We start from the raw sequence: 20,846 nt of genomic DNA on the forward strand, positions 1-20,846 counted from the left end.
TTGCATCTTAGTTTACTAGACCTTGCTGACCCGACTGTGTGTACCTGGACTGAGACCAAATCAAGAAAGCAATCAAGTTATCCTGGGAAGCAAGCCATGGGGGATGAGGAAGGAAAACTACAAAACCACGGGGTCCAAAAAATCTGGGAGAAGGGCAGTCTTCAATTGGCTCAAACCGGGAGGGGGGGTGCTTAGGATTTCCATAAGATGATTTATTCAACCTACAAAGAATTGTTGAGCACCTATTACATGTCCATCACTGTGTTATCAAGGAGTTTATAAGGATAAATAACACATAAAACAGCATCTGTGACATGTACTTCAAAGACAAAAAGGGAACTGGCATTGTGGTGCAGCCTGTTAAACCACCTCCTGCGACACTGGCATCCCCTATCAGAGTGTCAGTTCAAGCCCTGGCTACTCCACTTCCATTTCAAATCCTTGCTAATGCTCCTGGGAAAGAAGGAGAAAATGGCCCAAGTGTGTAGGCCCCTGCCACCCATGTGGGAAATCCAGATGGAGTTCCAGGCTCCTGGCTTCAGACTGGCTCAGCCACCACCATTGTGGCCATTTGGGGAGCGAACCAGCAAGTGAAAGATATTTCTCTCGCTGTATCTCCCTCTCTCTCTGTCACTCTGCCTTTCAATTAAATAAAACAAATTAGCAACAACAAAAAAGACAAAACACGTAGGCAATGGGGAAACATCCCAGCAAGAAAACATAGGGATATAGTGCCCAAGGAGCACTATATGTCACTTGAGGTGACATAAGAAAGGTGAGTAAGAGTAAACCGGGTGAAGAGGAAAGGGAAGGGCTGTCCAGGTTGCAGGAACAACAGCACAGGCTGCAGAAAGGAGCTGAGAGAACCTGAAGGCTTGGAATCTAGAGTGGAGAGGGCGTGGGGAAATCAGGTGAAAGGAGCCCGGAGGGGCCTCAAGGGTCAGAGCAGTAGACCCTCGCAGGCCACATTCTGTTTTGTCTTCATCTTAAGAACAGTGAAGGGGCCCGCTCTGTGGCATAGTAGGTAAAGTCACCGCCTGCAGTGCCAGCATCCCACATGGGCGTTGGTTCGAGTCCCAGCTGCTCCACTTCCGATCCGCTCTCTGCTGTGGCCTGGGAAAGCAGTAGAAGATGACCCAAGTCCTTGGGCCCCTGCACCCACATGGGAGACCCTGAGGAAGCTCCTCGCTCCTGGTGCAGCTCTGCCCATTGTGGCAAATTAGGGAGTGAACCAGAGGATGGAAGACCTTTCTCTCCCTCTCTCTCTCTCTGCCTCTCCTTCTCTCTGTGTGTAACTCTGACTTTCCAATACATAAATGAATTTTTTAAGAAGAAAAAAAGAACAATGAAAAGAAATTAGAAGATTTTAAAGAGAGAATTCTGATTCAATCAGAACTGCAGAAAGATGGCTCAGGCTGCAGGGTGGTAGGGTAGGTGGGTGGTAGAAACAAATTCAAAACATTAGTCATCACAATAAAACCTATGACCTCTTCAAGATGAACATCGTTATCAGATTACTAATAAAGGAGACTTCAGCAAGCTGATAAAAAACATCTTCAATAAAAATCCAAAGCACTGCATGCAGCACCAGTTCTATCCAGCACGGATCATTCTAACCAGTTCTTGACTCCTGGCTTTGGCCCCAGCTGCAGTGGCCATTTAGGGAACCATCTGATGGGAGATCTCTCTTCTCTTCAACTCTCAAATTTTAAAAAAATGCAAAAGGAGAAAACTGCATCTTACAGAAGCATGCACCTCTGCAGAGCGCGCTTCATGATCACACAAAGGACTCGGACAGTATCTGCTACTTTGGGTAACATGGGTCTTTAGATCCATACATTAAAGGACAACTGAGATGGTACTACAATCACGTAACTTAAAAAAAAGAAAAAGAAAACTTTCCCCCAAACTGGAACCCAAAATTTATGGTGGCTGAAATAAGTGGCTTTAAAAATAGTAAATATTGTGATTGTAAGCCAATAAGGCTTAAGCCGAGTTGAGAGATGGCAGGAGGAACTATAGGGTTTACGCAGTGACTCAAGGAAGCACAGGCAGGCCAGCGCCATCGTTCAATAGGCTAATCCTCTGCCTGTGGCGCCAGCACACCGGGTTCTAGTCCCGGTTGGGGCGCCGGATTCTATCCCGGTTGCCCCTCTTCCAGGCCAGCTCTCTGCTATGGTCTGGGAGGGCAGTGGAGGATGGCCCAAGTGCTTGGGCCCTGCACACCATGGGAGACCAGGAGAAGCACCTGGCTCCTGGCTTCGGATCAGTGCAGTGCGCTGGCTGCAGCACCAATGGCCAGTGGCCATTGGAGGGTGAACCAACGGCAAAAAGGAAGACCTTTCTCTCTGTCTCTCTCTCTCACTATCCACTCTGCCTGTCAAAAAAAAAAAAAAAAAAAAAAAAAAAAAGGAAGCACAGGCTATGTCTTTCCCCTCCATTTAAAGAAAGGAGCGCTATGTCAGGTGTATCATACACAGACTAATCAGAGGCTGCCGGAGTTAGCGGACACATGTACACCCATTCTGATGGCATGTGACTTCCCAGGACTTCACAGCGCACTTAGAATAATCCCTGCCCAAAGGCTCTGCCTGCCTCTCCAAATTCACTCCCCCTTCTAAAAGACACCAAGCCCATTCTTAATGGAGAACACCTGCTCAGACTCTCCCTCAGCTCAGCTTAGTCAGCACTTCCTCAAAATCCTTGCGACAACCTTGAGGTGATCCCCACTTGAGACAAAGAAACTCAGGCACAGCCAGCCACTGGGATTCGAATTCAGAGCCGCCCCTCCCTAACACTGTGTTGCAACACCCGTGTCAACCACAGTCAGCCTCTGTCTGTGGAGCCCTATAACCACAGATAAAAAAAAAATGCAGGAAAATAACAATTATGTCTGTTCTGAACAAGCATAAAGGTTTTTTGCTTGTAATTGTTGCCTAAATAATGCAATATAACAACTATTTACACAGCATTTCCAGTGTATTAGGGATTACGAGTAATTTAGAGATGATTTAAAGTATATAGGAGGACGTGCATAGGTTATAAGCAAATACTACGCCATTTTATGGAAGGGACGTGAGCATTATTGATTTTGGCATGGGTTAGGGGGTGGTTTCCTGGAAACACTCCCCCATGAAATGATTGCACTTGCCTGTTTCCCTTATTGATATTTATCACAGTTTGCAATTATGTGGTTTATTTTTTTTCTGTCTCTCCTAGTGTTATACAAGATACTTTAAAAAATTCATGTAAAATAGATTTAAAAGATAAGCTTATCTAGGTACAAACATTTGTGAAATCTATGTATAGGGTTTTTTTTTAACATAAAATGTATTTTCCATGATATTTTTGAAGTTAGTATGCTTCAATCTCAATTTTTTCATCAAAATGAACTTATCTTTTAATTTTATTTTGCATGAACTTTTTGAAGTGACCTTACAAAGGCAGCGTGAGGCAGGGATTCTGTCACACTTGTTCACGCGTGTCCCAGCTTAGAATGTGGCCAAATAACAAGACTTAGACATGATTATTGAATGAACGAATGAATACAACCAATGTGTCTCTGCAGCAGGCTACAGTGGGAGAGCAGAACTGGGGAACAGAGGGAAAAGTTTAGAGATGGAAGGACAGTCACAGAATGTGTCTCATAACTAAAGCCATTAGCAGTTTTCCACTCCTCTTCCCAAAAGACACAATAAGCAGCAAGCCCACCTGAACCATGTGTTATTTCCTATGAAGGAAACAAACCCACTTCGGAGTGATGCCTGCCTCAAGCGCATTTGAAGTGGATCACAAAGTACATCTCGTTATCCTAATTCAGTTCGTCATCCCTGGCAATCTTGTTAGCTTGGTGAATTTCACCCCTCTGGCAAACTGTATCCATCCTACCCAGCATGTTCATATTTACTTACAAGAGATTTGCAAACACATGTCCTGAATCTACATATTTATTCAGTAAAAGACTCTCCCACCAAAGTCATTTTCTGAGGAACTGGAAGTCTAATGGGCATTGGACAGAAACAGCAGTTTTTGTGCTCAGGCAAGAACTGTGCCAGCAAGCCAGCTTCGACTCCTAACAAGGAGTTAACAAGACAGGAAAACCGTCAACTGCTTCTGAAGAATGAATATCTTGTGTCCTCCATGCTAAGCCATTGAAAGGGACAATGGAAGGGACAAGAGCAGTGTCTTACACCTGGCTCTGAGCAGAGTACAGAACAGTTTGCCCAGCCCCTGAAGGACGGGCGAGGGGAAGCCAGCTAGGATTCCACCCTGGGCAGCCCAAGGCAGGTAATACACATACTGATGAGGAGAAATCGATCATACTTCAAACCCTGAGCCCTCTGCTTCCTCTGATGTCCTCCAGACCGGAGAGCAGGAAAGCTGCTGATATGTTGGGATATAACGTGAGCGTACCCTCAAGGGTTCATGTGCTTGGACACTTGGTCCTCAGCGTGGCTGTGCTGAGAGTGGTGGGGCCTTTGAGAGGTTGGGCCTAGTGGGAGGTTTCCAGCCACTGGGGATGCTGCTCTAGAAAGGGATTAGGGCAGCTCTCCTGGGGCCCTGAGTTCGTGCTCACCAGAGGGTTGTTAGAAAATGACACACCTGGCCACATTTTGGCCTCTCTGGCTTACTGTTTGGCACAAATTTCTGCCATCCATTGGGAGGCCCTCAACAGAGCCAAGCTGGTGCTGGTGCCATATCCTGGAAGCTCCAAAACCTCTTTCTTTATAAAGGTGGCTAGCCTCGGGTATGTTGTTATAGTAACAGGATGGATGCTAAGCTCTAGGAAAGGGCATGCTAATTCACCAAAAGACTTCCTAAGGCGGGACGTCACGCCTCCCACCAGCCTATAGTCCCCTTGACCTCACTGTGGGCAGCCATATTGCAGGCAGTTCCTCCTTAAAATGCTTCCTTCCCTGGCTTCTGTAAGGCCAATCCTTCCTGCTTTTTTTCCTATGTGCCTGACCCAGCCTTCACCAGGACTCTTCCTTTGCCCTTCAATGAGTTAATTCCCTAGCTTTCATCCTGAGTTTTACAGCATTGCACACCTTGTGCAATAGCTTCAAATAACCCTTTGAATCAATTTCTACTAAAACTCCATGTCCATTCTCTACTCTCCTGAACTCCAAATCTGTATCTAAGTGTCTGCCATACATTTCCATCTGCCTATGCCAGTAAACACCTCAAACTTTATGTGTCCCAAATCGCATCCCCTATAAAACCCAGCTTCTCCCCTGTATCCATTATGTGCTTCGCTTCTGCAATGTGTGATCAACCAGACCAGAAAGTTTGTTGTCAGATCAGCTGACGCACCCGTCCTTTAGCTCTACTCCCACATTTGATCCTACATCTAGAAATCCTACATCTGTAAACCCCACCTTGTTCCCTCACTCTCCATCAGCCCCACTGTGACTACCCTCGATCAGGCCATCCTGCCAGAACTACTGCAGTAGCCTCACCACTGCTCTCAACCCACAGCCTCTCCCTCTCCCATACCACCTTCAGCCCACGAACCTTTCTTTCTCAGCATCTTTGAAAAATGTTAACCTAACCATGTAAACCCCCTGCTTTATATCTTCAATGGCTCCCCATGGCCAAAAGCAAGTTTCCCAACTGCTCCTATTAGAAACAAAATTTAAAGCAGGACTCTCCAGTTGCTCATTCATTTATAGATGAAATTCATACACACTATCTTAAATGTTTATAAGGTTTAACTTCTTCAACTTTGGATAAAAGAAAGAAACTTCTTTTAAAGATTTATTTATTTATTTGAAAGGCAGAGTTACAGAGAGGCAGAGAGAGAGAGAGAGAGAGAGAGAGAGAGAGAGAGAGAGGTCTTCCACCCACTGGTTCACTCCCCAATTGGTCACAACGGCCGAAGCTGTGCCCATCTGAAGTCAGGAGCCAGGAGCTTATTCTGGTTCTCCTACATGGGTACAGGGACCCAAGGACTTGGACCATCTTCTACTGCTTCCCCAGGCCATAGCAGAAAGCTGGATTGGAAGTGGAGCAGCCGGGACTTGAACCAGTATCCATATGGGATGCTGGTGCTGCAAACAGGGGTTTTAACCCACTGCGCCACAGCACTACTCCAATAAGAAACTTTAATACTTTCACCTGACCCTGATGATCTGTATGCTCCCGCCCTAGGATGTTCACTCTGTGCTCTTAAGTACAAAGCATAACATCTGCACCAAAACCTCCAGCTCTGGGGATGAACTGAAGCTCCTTGCTCTGGCATTCAAGGTGTTTCACAGTCAAGCCTCAGTTCACCTCTCCAGAACAATTTCACCCGCACTCCACACACGTGCTCTTCAAGTGTGGGAACAGCATGGTGCAACGAAGCAAGGCTTGAGTGCTGGATCTCGGCCAGCAGGCAGCTCTGTGACCTGAAGTCACGGTCTGTCCTTTTCCGAGCATCCATTTCCTCTGCTGTATGATGAACATAGTGACACCTAAACATCGCAGGTGGTTGTGAGTACTCAGTAAGGGAGAGAGGAAAGTGATGCAGGGCCACGCACAAGAGAGGGGCTCAACAGACTGTATCTAAGAGTAGCAGAAGCAGTGGGAAGTTCTGTTCCATATGTCGTACTAGGAATTCAGGATTCTCTTTGCTCCCAACAGGCTGGCTTCTTCAATACCTTTCAATGCCAGTTTAAAGAATCCCCTCCTCTGAGAATTATTTGTCCTCGTAAGGGGAGTTTGTCAAACCTGTCTGCCGTCACCACTGAGAACCATTCGAAGGCTTCCATGGTTGTGGGATGCCTTTGACCATTGCTTGTCCCTGTAAACTGCTTAAATGCTAGCCTACCTGTCTATCTGGCCCACTATCTTGCCACTACTTGAGTTAGCCTGATGGCCTCATTTCAGAGCCCCTACCAATTAACCAGGTCCCTAGCAAATAATAGGTGCTTAATAAATGTTTGCCAATATTTGCATAGACAAAGAGAAAAGAGGATTACTGAAAAGCTCATGCATATACACAATTTCATGCTATAACAACAGCAACTCACCTCACTCTTGACAAAACACCCTCAATGTCTGTGAGGAATAGGCTGCAAGCTCCCCTCACCACTGCAGCATAAAATAGGTCATAAATTCAAGACAAGTAACTATTTGACAATATCCCTTTGATGATGGTTTTCTCTTCCATCTTGATCTGATGCCAAGTTAATGTTATCATAAAATAATTCCATTAACTGCAATTGTGCAGTTTAGTGAGCCATTACTGTCATCAAAACGTGAAATTATATTCAAAACTGAAAACAGACACTTACATAGCAATAAATAGTATTCACATGCAACAGCTTCCATGCAGGAGAAACAGGAAAAGCTATGTGACAGGCATTGCAGCCCCTGCTCAGCACAAATAGATCACCACATCTTAATATTTATTCACTCATGAACAATGAAAACAAATCACAATGGCAAGGATCTTTGAGTGAAATTCCTATTTGCTTAAAAAGGCAGAAGGTTCCGTATTCCCTCTGACTACAGGCTACGCTGGGCATGCCTGAGCTTTATGCAGATAGCTTTGGTACCTAACATATTCATGACCTAGAGGTGAACTAGTTTTTACTGAAGAGGACACCGATCTGGGGCCAGGTGGGGAGGGTGCAAGTGAAGGTTGGCGGGGGCAGAATAAAGCAAGATGAAAAATAAAAAGGCAAAAGAAAGCACCAGAGAGCTAATGTCGGGGTCCAGATCCTTGCTGCTCAGGGCAATTAGAAAACTGGCCATGAACTTCAGTCCTAGGTGAGATGAGTCAGGCTGCAGATGTCCACTACTGGTGTGAACCTTGTTCCTGTGATGCTCGTAATGTTGAAGTGACAGATCCCCAGCACAGGCCAGCAGCACTGTACATGCACCTCAAGGTGCAAGTCCTTCCTGGCTCCTGGATTAGGGTGGGGAGCAGAAGGACATTTCCAGATGCTGTGGCTCCCCATCAAGATGCAGAGTGCACGTCTCTTTCCAATGAGTGTGAGTTTAACTGGGCCTGCCCTATGCCAATTTTCCCTTATTCATTCCTTGGAAATAAAGCCTAGCTGTGCCGTAACAGCAAGGACGCCTTTGCTTTACCACTCCAGTTCCAAGCCATCATTGTCTTTCTGAACTCCTAGTGCATTGAGAAAGGGTACCACGTGATCTAGCAACTAAACCCATGCAGCCTTGGGCCTCTCAGCAGCCCCAGACAGCACCCACAAAGCTGACCTTCCCAGCTGGAACTGCTCTCTCAGGACAGTCCCTTCTCGTGGCTAGCCTGACTCCACACCTGCACAACCCAGAAAAAGTTCCCATTCTCAAATTTGTTTAATCAGTTGAAGTAGAGTGCAAGGCCCCCCTCTGGCAATCTGAAGCCATGTGATCTTTGAGTGTGTCCTTTTCTGTGAAGAGGGGCTACAAATGGTATCTCATTTTGTGAACAAGTGCCGGCTCTGTACCAGGTAGTCTCCCCAGGATTTGGGATCCAGCAGTGCTTGAGATCCAGAGATTTGTATCCTGGTGCAGCTGACACAGAGATGCAGTAAACAAAAACATAATCAGCTTGTTCGCTCTGCACAGCACCCCTGAGGGCAGGTGCCACTGCTATGCCTGTGTTGCACACACAGAAACTGAGTTTCACTGAGGAAATAATGTAGCCAAGGTCATAAACCCTGGTAAAGAGGAATGGTAGGATTCACACTAAGAATTCAAATTCAGCCTTAACCCCTGAGTTGACAGCCTCTCTTAAGGCAAATGGGATGTTGATGGGAGAGGGGAAGGAGAGGTATATGGATGCAGAGCAATCCCAACAGATAGGGATCACAAAGAGAAGAAGGTGGAAGCAAGAACTGCAGAAGGCATCACGCAGGGCCAGAGCTGTGGTGTAGTAGGCTGGGCCTCCGACTCTGGTGCCAGCATCCCAAATGGCAGCCAGTTGAAGTTCGGCTTCTCTTCTTCTGATCCAAAACAGCCTGGGAAAGCAGTAGAAGATGGTGCAGGTTCTTGGCCCTCTGCAGCCCCGTGGTTGACCCAATAGAAGCTCCTGGCTTCAGATGGGCCCAGCTCTGGCTGTTACAGCCATCTGGGGAGTAAATCAGCAGATGGAAGACCTTTCTCTCTGTCTCTCCCTCTCTCTGTCTGGAACTCTACCTCTCAAATAAATAAATAAAATTCTTTTTTTAAAAAAAGGCATGATACAAAGAAAAGACAGGCACAGCAAGCAGGAGGTACAGAACTGGGCCCAGCAGCTGCTTTGGCCAAAGAGGTCTGACCATATCCCCAGGAGAAATGACAGCAGACGGAATCAGGGCCCACACTAAGCAATAAGATGAGGTACTTGATAAGGTCAGAAAAGTCCCTTCAAAAGGCACACAATGTGGCAAGAAGTACTCCCATTTCCCCAAACTATAAACAGCTAGAAATGGTTCCGATAGCATGATGAACAAGTCAAATTTTGAACATGAATCAAGACACCGGAACTTTCTCTTGAAAATTTAAATCTGAGATTTTATAAGAAGCATCCTGCTTTCTCTCCTCAGGGAACACATGGTGCCAGTTAACATTTATTACACTTATGGAATAAGAACAAGACACTGCATAAAATTCTGGGTATGCAGACTCCCATTTCACCCTCGAAACACTAAGAGCTGGTCTATTCCCATTTCTACAAGAGACAGATGAGGCTTGGGGAGGCCGGGTCCCTCACTAAGCCAGCACTTACAGGGACAGGGGTTTCGCTCCCTCTGAGGTCTGTCCAGCATGAACACTGTGCTCACAATCATTCCTCCACGCTGCCTCCTGCACTCAAGCCTGTGGCAGCATTAAGATTTGTAAGGAGCAAAGATGGTTGCTGCACCAGGCTATAGACCACCGCTCTAAATTGCCTCTAAAGCCACCTGTACAGAAGCTCTGCAGCCTTGTCTGTCTATGTGCCCAGCCAGTGGGAAGGAGAGCTTGTGGGTGGAACAGGAAAGCACAGGCTGCTCCAGACTGCAGGTAATTCCACAAGCTCAGAAACCTTGGAGATCAGCACAGCGGGCTGTCTGAGCTTCTAGATTACAGACTCTGCAAGGGCCTTTTGAAAGAAGCTCAACCCTAGAAGATAATCACTTCAGCTCCTTCTGAAATGTTCCGCACTCCGCTGCATGCACAGTATAAGTCATTCTACAAAAGCCACGTGGATATTGGTCCTATTTATGACCACCCAGCACCATTTGTACACACTCACTGTAGTTCAGAAGTGTTCCATATTTTCCAGACTGCCTCCCTGTGGTAGAAGCTAGAATCCGTTGTAACAGCTTCCTTTGCAGCTACGGACCAAACATGTAATCAATCAGAGACACCTGTCCCAGACTCCGAGGAGACAGTGGCATAACAAAGAGGAACACGGAATCATTTTCTTTGGTTACAGAGAGAAATGAATCATCCCCCCAAAAGAAATGGAACTGTAATTCTACTTGTCAACTTTTCCTCCTCCTCCACCCAACTGCATCCTGAGCATTGGACAAGTCCTAACCCCTGTGGATGCCCATGTGCGAAGAGAGAATGGCAGGGGAAGAAATAACGGGAGCTGCATCAGCTGCAATTATGCACATGGAGAAAGAGAACAAAGGAATAAAAGGAAATAGAAATACAATACCAGACACAATAAACCCAAAAATGATCATTATTCTGACTTCCTACCAGCTGGCTTACAAACTTCAAAACACTGAACCTTCTACTGTTTAGTTCTCCAAGTAAGATGCTCCTTGGTATGGGGAAAAGCCCTACTTGCTTCCAATGCCCTTGAGCCTTTACTGGAAAACACATCATCACTAAAGAGTCTAGAATGCACAAAATACCTTGAGCCTCCCGTCTCCTACCCAGTGATCCCCATATTTCCTCCTAAAAAATTTGCTTTTCATGCTACATTGTCACCCATGAGAAAGAATTCAAGATTAGGCCTGGTTTGCTTTCAAGACATTTCTTCTGACAAAATGTCAATGATGTTCCATAGGCTAGGCTGGGGATATAGCAAAGAAAAACAGATCACCCCACTCCACAAGAAGGCAAAGTCATTTAATGCTCCAGCAGCATGGAGCTTACACCGAATGAAGAGTTAGGGATTCTGCAAGATGACATGCCTTCAGGCAGAGAAGAAGAAAGCAAACAAAAGGCACTTTATGTCAGTAGATGGAAGAGAGAAATGAGAGAAGGAAAGAAGGGAAGGGAGGAAGGGAGGAGGGAAGAGGAGAGCAGGGAGGGAAGGTCAAGCAGGAGAAGGAACAATAGAATAAATCAAAAAGAAGACTAGGGGAGAAGAAATGATAAGTAGAAAAGACACTTTTTTCTTACACCTGAAATGTTCTCACTGAGAAGATAGGACAAGATATCTTTGCCTATTAATCTGGAACGATGATATCTGAATCCTTTAACTCCTCCAAGAAAACTCAGGTCTTAGAACCAGAGGAATCCCCTATTGGTTTCCAATTAATTGACAAGTATCTCTCAAACTCTAAGAGCTTACTGATGGACAAACCGGAGGAATTGAAACATATTTCACTGTCAGAATAAAGTAAATGACACTGGTTTGGGGGCATGGTTCAAAACACATATCTTGGGACCGGTGCTGTGGTATAGTAGATTAAGCCTTCACCAGCAGCACAGGCATCCTATTTGGGCACCGGTTCAGGTCCCAGCTGCTTTGCTTCCTATCCTGTTCCCTGCTGATGGTCTGGGAGAGCAGTGGACGATGGCCCAGGTGTCTGAGCCCCTGCACCCACGTGGGAGACCTGAAAGAAGCTCCTGACTCCTGACTCCTTGCTCCTGGCTTCAAATCAGCCCAACTCCAGGCATTGCATCCTTTTGGAGAGTGAACCAGCAGATGGAAGACCTTTCTCCCTACCTCTCTCTCTCTGTTACTCTGCCTCTCAAATAAACAAATAAATCTTTAAAAAAGACACAAATCTTCCTAATCATTACCTGAAATTTCAAAGAGTGTTTTAGAAGAATCCTAAACGATTATATGTTTCAGATGCCTCGTTGAGTATAAAGCTGTAGCAGGGAGGACGTGTGGCAGAGCCATTTAGATGACACTTGGGACACTTGCATCCCATACAGGAGAGCCTGGGTTGGAGTTCCAGCTCTGCTTCCCATGCCAGCTTCCTGTTAATGTGCATCCTGGGAGGCAGCAAGTGATGGCTCAAGTGTTTGGGTCCCTGCCATCTAGGCGAGAAACCAGAACCGAGTTCCAAGCTCCTGGGGATTTGGAGAGTGAACCACTAGATGTGAGAATCTCTCTCTCCCACTCTTTCCCTCTGCCATTCAAATGAATTATAAATAAATAAATATTTGAAGCTTTGTTAGCTCATTCATTGTCACAATCAAAATGTTGGTTACAGACTTCAACTTTCCTTTGGGAAGTCGCTCCTCCAACACAGTCTATACTTAATCAAGATGCCTACTTATCCCTCTGGCCAGACTATATCATTATGACCTCAGCATATTTCCCAAGACACTTCTTGGCATAGGTCTTGCCAGGATAACAAAGAACTTGGGGTTGCTTCAGCTAATAAAATAGGAATCTATGGCTTCTAGTGGCCTCAGAAGGCCATTGATAGAAGGAAAGCACAGTCAAGATCAAGAAAGACAGATATCTTGATGACATTGAGCATGTGGAATCAGCCATACCTGAATCCAGTACATCCGTTGGAGTCTTTATTATTATGAAGTAAAATAAAGCCCTGTTTCTCCCTAAGTCAATTCCAGGTGAGTGTACCTAATTTGCACCAATAAGAATTCAGACAATACATTGCAAGTATGGTTTTTCTTCTTCCCCATCACATACAATTGGCCTGTTCAAATACCCAGTCGATCCTCTACCTAACACGGCCTTACAGTCAAGAGAAACATAAATTATTCCTTTGTAGATTGTACTTGGATGCCTCCATCTCCAAAGTCCTTCAAATAGCATAACCTTTGTGATGGTGGCCATCAAAATCTCTTTAGGTTCTCTAACATATCAGTTCACTCACTGGTTGTCAGGATCTCAAGAACACACAGGTCAACTGCAAACACCCTTCTGCCGCATACAACCTACTCAGCCAAAACACCTGAGCTCTGCTTTCCACATCCTGGTTCCTCCAACATTGAATAGAGATTCCCGGAAAATTTTCAGTGGGTCTCAAATCAAAGGAAAGTCATTAAATGAAATGCAGAAGACCTTCAAATCACAGATCACATTTGTCAGATGAAACATAACTCTGCACCATGCTAAGGTTTCTTTTGTTTTCCCTCCAAATGACTTTAGAGGGCATAATTATCAAATACACATCACTTTCTAGTTTGGATTTTAAATTGTTTTTGACAGACAGCTGGTTGTAATTTTTTAAGGGATTCCTCCTACAATACAAATACCGTTTCATCCCATAGCTAGTACAGAGTTAATCAATCACTCTTACATAACAAGCACTCACTGTGAAAATAACGTCCTCGACCGAACAATGAACTTGAACACATATTCCAAAGCTTTCAGGGTTCTCAGGATTGGCTCGCATTGCTCCCCTCTGCTGGAGGTATCCAAGTAAGTCTTCAGCACTGTCATCAGCTTCCTTGAATAAGTGATAATATTTTCAAAATACATCTCTTTCTAGCTCTCAGCATGGTAATTAGTTTGCTCAGTAAATTATAAAGCATTCAATCAAAGGTTAAAGGTGGTGGTAAAGCCACGCTCAGTCAGTCATTTGCAAGCATAAAAATAACTCAGCTTAAAAATTGTATTTATTACAGGGAATGAATAAGTATTTCCTGCTCATCAAAAAGTCAGAAAAGGAAAAATCAGTTAGGAAAATAATCTCTTTTGATGAGGAAAACTAGTCACAAATATGCTATGAGTGGGAATAGTGCTGGCGGCTGTCTTTTTGAGCATTTTCCATCGATAGAAAATGTTCTTGTAATATCAGGGGGCCTTTGCTTAGAAGTTCCTCACGTTTCTTCATTACTAGTAGGATAGACTTTAAACCACCTGACTGCCTTTCAGGGCTCTTTCACGAACTGGGCACCACCAAACCTTCCAGCATCCTCTCCCATCACTAGTCCTCAGTTGCCTACACCCAAACTAAACCAGGCTGCTTGGCAAGTGAATTCCCTCCTCTTCCTTGGTAGCATTTGAGTCCTGGTATCTACCACAAGTAACTGCTCATTAAATCATGGTTGACTGAATGAAAGAATGAATAATTCCATTCAATACCATAAAGTATTCATTCCAACCTATAGGTTTTGCATATTCTTATTGAACTCCAAATAATGTAGGCCTGGTTTGGGTCTTGCCAGAAAAAGTAGAACTCTCACAGACTTATGACAAAAAGAAAATGCTCAATACTTCCAACGCAGGGATGCTCTCTGCATCCCAGCAGAGAAAGCCAGAATTGGACAAGAAATTCCCATGAACAGTTACTTACTTGTAAGCCAAAGTAGCACTGAAATGCTGTTGGATATAAGCCTCCAGAACAGCGTTAAAATGCTGGAACTTCCTGTCTGCAATGAGTCCTATTATGTAGATCTGTAGAAGAAGCAAGAAGTGAGTATTTTCAGGCCAAACTCATGGCAGGTAACTGTATTTACTTGACATAATTGAACCCCTATCAAAACTCATTTTCCCAGGAGTTAGCACATTTTCCCAGGCGTTAGCACACTAATATACACTTAGTCCTTTTCTTTTAGATGGTTTTTTCCCAAAATGTGTTTCATGAAGTGTGTTTCATGGTGTTGTAAGTTAAAAGAATTCCATGGTCAAACGAGTTTGAGAAATCTCAATCATCATCATCAGCCTGCCTTCTTGATTGCAGGACCTTGTAGAGAGTTGAACATAGGAGTACTCAAGTGCAGTGTGAATCTCCAAGAGGGAAATACAATGAGAAGCAACTCTCTAGGTCTTTTCATCAAAGGATCTTTTTGTCATGAAGCCTCTTTCCTATAGGGCTTGTGCTATAGGGGAATCTTTCTGGGAAGCACTTGATTTAACCACAGTTGTCTCCAAGCAATCTCTTTAAAAATGCAAACATCCCTGACATAAGAAGTGAATACATTACAAATGTATTGATCACTGATAACCTTAATATGCATGTTTCTAATGTTTATTTTGGGATGACACTGAGAAAACCTGAGCTGTGACAGGGAGAAGAAGAAGAGACCATGTGGAGAGAAATATCTGAGGATGTACCACCATAAAAGCTTCTCGTGGGCCACAAGAGCTACAAGTTCTTAGTATTCTCATAGTAAAATGCACATTAGGAACAGGCAGACATTTGGCCCAGTAGTTACAATGCCCATAGTCCAAAAACCACCTCCAGCTTCCGGTTCCATCTTTCTGCTAATGCAGCCCCTGGAAGGCCATGATGATAGCTCAAGTGATTGGGTTCCTGACACCCATGTGGGAGACCTGGGTTGAATTCTAGTCTCCCAGTTTCAGCCCCAGCTAGAGGCCACTGCAGGCATTCTGGGGGTAAACCAGCAGACAGGAATGCTCTATCTCTTTCTATTTTCTGTCTGTACCTCTGCCTCTCAATAATGTCTAGTGTCACAAAACAACTTCCCTCTTTCTTACCAAAGCATCAAAGACGAGGATGTCATACTCATTGCTTTGTGAATGCTCCATCATGATGTTGAAGAGGGCGTCCAGGGTGTCTTGGAGGAACTAGATACAACAATAAAGGTGCTACTGAGAATGAGTGCAGGTGACACTGAAGTCCCCCTCCTAAGTATCCATCCAAGAGTATGAGCACACACATCCACCTCATGCCGTGTTTAAGAAATCTAGACCAAGTTTATTCACAAGAGCCAGAGCTTGATGTCACACAGTTGTCCAAGTTGTCCACCAACAATAGAACAGGTGCATTAATCATGGCCATGTCACACTACAAGAATCCAGCACAATACAAAAGAGCAAACTACTTCCACACACAACCATGAAGATGATCCTCATAAACAGTAATGTTGAATAAAATCAGCTAAACAAAGAATAAATATTATTATTCTATTTTTATGAAATTCAAGGGCAGAAAAATTCCATTTCTGGTGAAAGTGGTCAGCCTTGTGGTTGGCCTCGGGGGGGGGGGCGGGGTCAATGAATAAGAAGGCGTATGAAGGAATTAACTGCAGTGCTAAAAATGTTCTTTGCCAGGGTAGTGGGTACTTGAGTATGTATGTATATAAAAATCCATTGAGTTGTACTCTTAAGTAAAGTGCTCTGTACCTGTTTTATTATAAGTTTATTTTTCTTCAACAACAAATTTGTTTCAAGAAGTAAAAGGGGAGTCTATGGAATTCCTCCAGATGACTTCTCCAAGCTGCCCAAAAGCAACAGCCCTCAACAAAGGGGTATTGGAGGGGGGAGAATTTTCTGCTATTGCTGAACCCGGTACATGGGTCTAGAGTGCCCATTTACAACATTGATCTGGAAATTCCACCACTGCTTCTCTAGGTACTGGCAATTAAGTAAAACTTGATTCCCGTCCCTCCTAAGGGATGGGTCAATATTTCCTACAATTCCTCAAAACACAGAGCTACCACATAGAGATGTTTAATTTCAGAGTCTCTAGCTGTACCAAGTTCCTGATGGAAACAAGATCACCAGGACCACTGGGAAACACTTGTCCCAATTCATAGTGCTGAGAGGAGGGCTGCTTTAATTAGACCTGCACTTCAGACACTTTATATTCACCACCATCATGTGAATGCAATGATATGCCTGACACATGCATTGTTTTCTGCTTGCTTCACTTAAAATGTAAGCCCTGATGTCTTTTTCTTTCTCATCTTTAATACATAATGCTCTCCAAGCAGCAGGAACCAAGAATATTTTTTATTTCTAACAATAATGTGCATGCAATACTAAGAGGTCATACATCCATATATAGTAACATACAACAGTGAAAATAATTAACACTATTTATTGAATTTTGTATTCATATGCTTTAGTTCATTTGTTGGGTAAAAGACTACGCTGAGTAATTTTCAAATTTTATCACCTTGCTCATAACAACACTGAGACGTATGCCACATTCATAATGTTGTCATGTAGAATTGGCAACTGGCAGAGTTGGGATCTACACCCAGAGCATTCTGTTCCCAGAGACTCCACACAGCCATAATTTTCTGCAGCTTAACATTCAGTGTTACAGAACCAAGTCAATTCCCTGGATTTCCCAACAAAGACTCTTCATGACAGCACTGTGTCCCATTGTCAGAGAAAAATTCATCCAATTTCTTCCCTCTGGAGGAGCCACCCCTAATTCCAAGTTTGATACTTGTGGGTGAGTATAAACAAAACAATGCCCCACTAACCTTCACCACTTCTTCTCCATCTACAATCTTCAATTTTTCTAAATTCTCCTGTAGCAGTTGAGGCTTCATACGCCATTTCAGCAAACCCAGCAAGCCCACTAAAATAGAGTCCAGACAAGCAGAAGCACTGTTAACAGCCCTCAACTGCCCACATAACGACTTCCTGGTGCTTGTGACCAATGCTTACACAGGTGTACACACAGGACACAATGCTCAATGGCTTCCTTACCATTCTGGGTGAGCTTTGTGGAACACACCAAGGTGGAAATGGAGAAAACATCTCGGGAGCTGACAGAGAGCCCCCCAACACTGCTGGAGCTTCTGCTCAAGGTGGTCGTCTTATTCTCCACGTGGTGTCGATAAGAAGGAAGAGTCAGATAAGCGCTGGCATCCTCCATCTTCTTGCTGTCCCCCTGGAAATAACACTTCGGTTGCTGCCCCAAGCCAAAGCTCCAAGTCCAAGGTTACATGGAGCTTGCAGGAGCCAAATTACAAGGCAGAGTCAGAAACAGTGAGGTAAGTCATCAGAGAAGCTGGTGAGGCACGGCTGGTTCTCCACAGAACAGGAGAGAATCCAAAGCTACACTAATGGAAAAGGGGTTGACCAATCAGCGGAATTCCATGATTAGCAACCAAAAGAAAAAGGAAACTGAAGATTCCCAGACAGGACTTTTTAATCCACTCTAATTTCTTTTTGAGATCATCACACATACCCACCAAGGAACCCAGCTTAAAATAGAAGTTAATAGTAAAGGCTTGAGATCAGAGTATCCTAGGATCCAGACCCTACTCTACCATTCACAAATCTATCAAAATCCCTGGCCTCTCTGTGTTCCATTTTTCACTCTAATGAGTAAATTGAGGATAATTATATTCTCTACCACCTAGACTTTCTGAGCAGACTAAATGGCACACTGCATGGAGAGCACATAGCAGAGTGAGAGACACATAGTGCCTTGGCAGGTGAAACAAATGATTAGAGGTAGGCACTACACGAGACAACAGTTACTGAGTCCTTACTCTGCACCAGGAACTGCACCAAGTGCTTTCTTCCTTTTTTTTTAAACTTTTTTAAAGACTTTTTTTTTATTTGAAAGGCAGATTTATAGCAAGAGAGAGAGAGAGAGAAAGCAAGATCTTCCATCTGCTGGGTCACTCCCCAAATGGCCACAGTGGCTGGGACGTGCCAGACAGAAGCCAGGAGCATAGTGCTTTTTCAAGGTCTCCCACATGGTGCAGGGGCCCAAGCACTTGGGCCATCTCCCACTGCTTTCCCAGGTGCATGAGCAGACAGCTGGATCAGAAGTGGAGCAGCCGGATCTCAAACTGGAGCCCAAATGAGGTGCAAGCATCACTATGTCAAGCCCACCATGTGCTTTCAGTGTCTTAGTTCACTTCACAAGCCTCACAAAAATCATATGGTGCAGATGCTGTCATCGTCCTCAGATTATAGAAGGGGAACTGAACCTTAATAAGGATAAGTAAAACAAAACAAACAAACCAAAAAATGTGACTCTGACTGGACGTCTTGCTCTCAAGGAGTTCCTAATACATTGGGAAAGAATGGCTTCCAAGCTGAGAACCACCCCAGTGTGGGATAACTGAGAAAAACAGACTCTGTGTAGAAGAAAGGGTGTTTTCTGGAAAAATCAGGAAGACTCAGAGAAGAGAATCAGGTGATTAGAGTGTGTTTGCCATGCACACCACAAGCAAAGGTGTAATTTTAGCTTAGTAGGTTAAGCAAGCCAAGAGCAAGGGTTTGCTCCCTATGCTGACCACATAATCTTGCGTTATCTCATAGCCATCTGCTTTGCCTCCATGCAGGTGCAACAAATTCAATAAGACAGAGTATGATAAAACTTACAGGTAAGATCAGGCAAACTCATCCCTACTTTTCAAAAATACTCTACATCTCATGATGATAAAAATTATAATGGTGGACATCAATGCAGCTTTTAGAGTTTGCATGGCTCTTTCATATAGGGTATCTCACTAGGATGTCATAAATATTGCCTTTACCACTAAGAAAAAGGAAACTGAGGCCTAGGAAGACATGTGACACGATTCCAGATACAGTCAGCAGTAGGACCAGAGTCTCAGATCCTCATTTTCCCATTAGCTCCATTGAAGCTTCTCTTACATGTTTCTTACAGGTCTCTCACACACCCCTCCAGAGTAGAGACCATTTCTGTAGGTAACAGTGTACTTCCTATGTGCCAGAAATGGTCAAATTTACATGTACTGTCTCCTATGATCCGCACAACCATCCACTGAGAGCGCACAGATGAGGAAAGAGAGAAACAAGGAAGTTAAGATTTTGTTCAAAGTCACACAGCTGGTAAACTCTAGCATGTGTGACTCTGGGGTTCTAGTTGTCAGCCACTAAGAAGTCCTGCCATTGCCCTTTCACTTCTTGAACTTCTCTCACTGCGGAGCTAGTCCCAATTCCTGGTACCTTGAGGACAACCAAGTCGTGGCATCCATCGTGCAGAGTGGTTCCATCTTCTTTCATCAGCTTCACATAGGACATAGCAAAGTTCTTTTCTCCTTTATCTTTAGCTGCAAAGAGCATTGTGAGGTCAGGAAAGGAAACAATACATAGGCTATCCAGCTGCCCCATTCTTCTCCCATAGGGGAGCTGCTGAGACACCATTTGGTTGGGTACTCACATTCTAGGGATGACCGATGTCGAAACATGAATCGCAGGTGGATCCTCTGCATGTCTTCAATAGGGACAGCCACCTCAGCAGGAAGAAACCAGAGCTCAGAAGACAAAGAGTTAAAGGACTGACCCACTCCAGCCCACCCCACCTAGCCACCCAAAGGCAATCTGACTATTTAACTGAGAGATGCATGCTGATTTACTCCCTATCCATCAAGCCTGATGAACTGTAAATAAATTACATAAGAACTAGCTATGAAGAGAAAATAAAGGACCAAATGTAATCCATTTGGCAAATTGCATCCCCAGCCAATGAAAAGAGGTCTGTAAATTATAGTGAGGAAAAATGAATCTCCCCAAATTGATATAAAAGTCACATAACTTTAGCACAAGATGTGATGCACTGCAAGCTGCACAATGCACATTTTCCTTACACACTCCAGGAGTTCTGGCAATTGCAGAAGGGCTTAGCAAATTAACAATGACCAAGAAGGGGGTTGCTCGAGGACTCTCATTTATGCAAATTAATAAAAATGCTCTAATCCAATAATATTGGGGCAAAAAAACCCTAGGGTGCATACTATCCTTGATTGACCTGTCTGGATACTTTTCTTCTGAGGATACTGAGCTAGGACAATCACCACCTGGTCACCCAGAAGCACTGTCCAGTGAGTCTGCTGACATCATTGATGGAGATGCTTTTGGCTTGACTCTGGGTTGCCCCACCTCCCAAAGCCTCATAGCTCTTCTGCAATGTGCAATTTAGGCCAATGCACAGCAGCTTAGCTACCTGTGAGAAAAACCACTTTAATTTTAAAAAGGGATGAGTTTGCCCAGTACAGATGACTATTGAAAGCCAAAACAAATGTATACTTTGGGG

General features: G+C 44.3%; 1 protein-coding gene across 1 annotated transcript in view; it reads right to left on the reverse strand.

Moving 5' to 3' along the window:
- The window catches only part of DOCK2 (dedicator of cytokinesis 2), a 439,395-nt gene that overhangs the window by 345,047 nt on the left and 73,502 nt on the right, over positions 1–20,846 (reverse strand). Inside the window, exons 16-22 of the mRNA XM_062189655.1 lie at positions 19,974–20,046; positions 19,760–19,863; positions 17,534–17,717; positions 17,305–17,402; positions 15,566–15,655; positions 14,421–14,521; positions 13,437–13,571 (exon numbers count right to left, since the gene is read on the reverse strand). Of these exons, the coding sequence (XP_062045639.1) occupies positions 13,437–13,571; positions 14,421–14,521; positions 15,566–15,655; positions 17,305–17,402; positions 17,534–17,717; positions 19,760–19,863; positions 19,974–20,046 (785 nt within the window). The remainder of the gene's footprint in view (positions 1–13,436; positions 13,572–14,420; positions 14,522–15,565; positions 15,656–17,304; positions 17,403–17,533; positions 17,718–19,759; positions 19,864–19,973; positions 20,047–20,846) is intronic.

The sequence above is a fragment of the Lepus europaeus genome, chromosome 4 (genome assembly GCF_033115175.1).
Source record: "Lepus europaeus isolate LE1 chromosome 4, mLepTim1.pri, whole genome shotgun sequence".
NCBI lineage: Eukaryota > Metazoa > Chordata > Mammalia > Lagomorpha > Leporidae > Lepus > Lepus europaeus.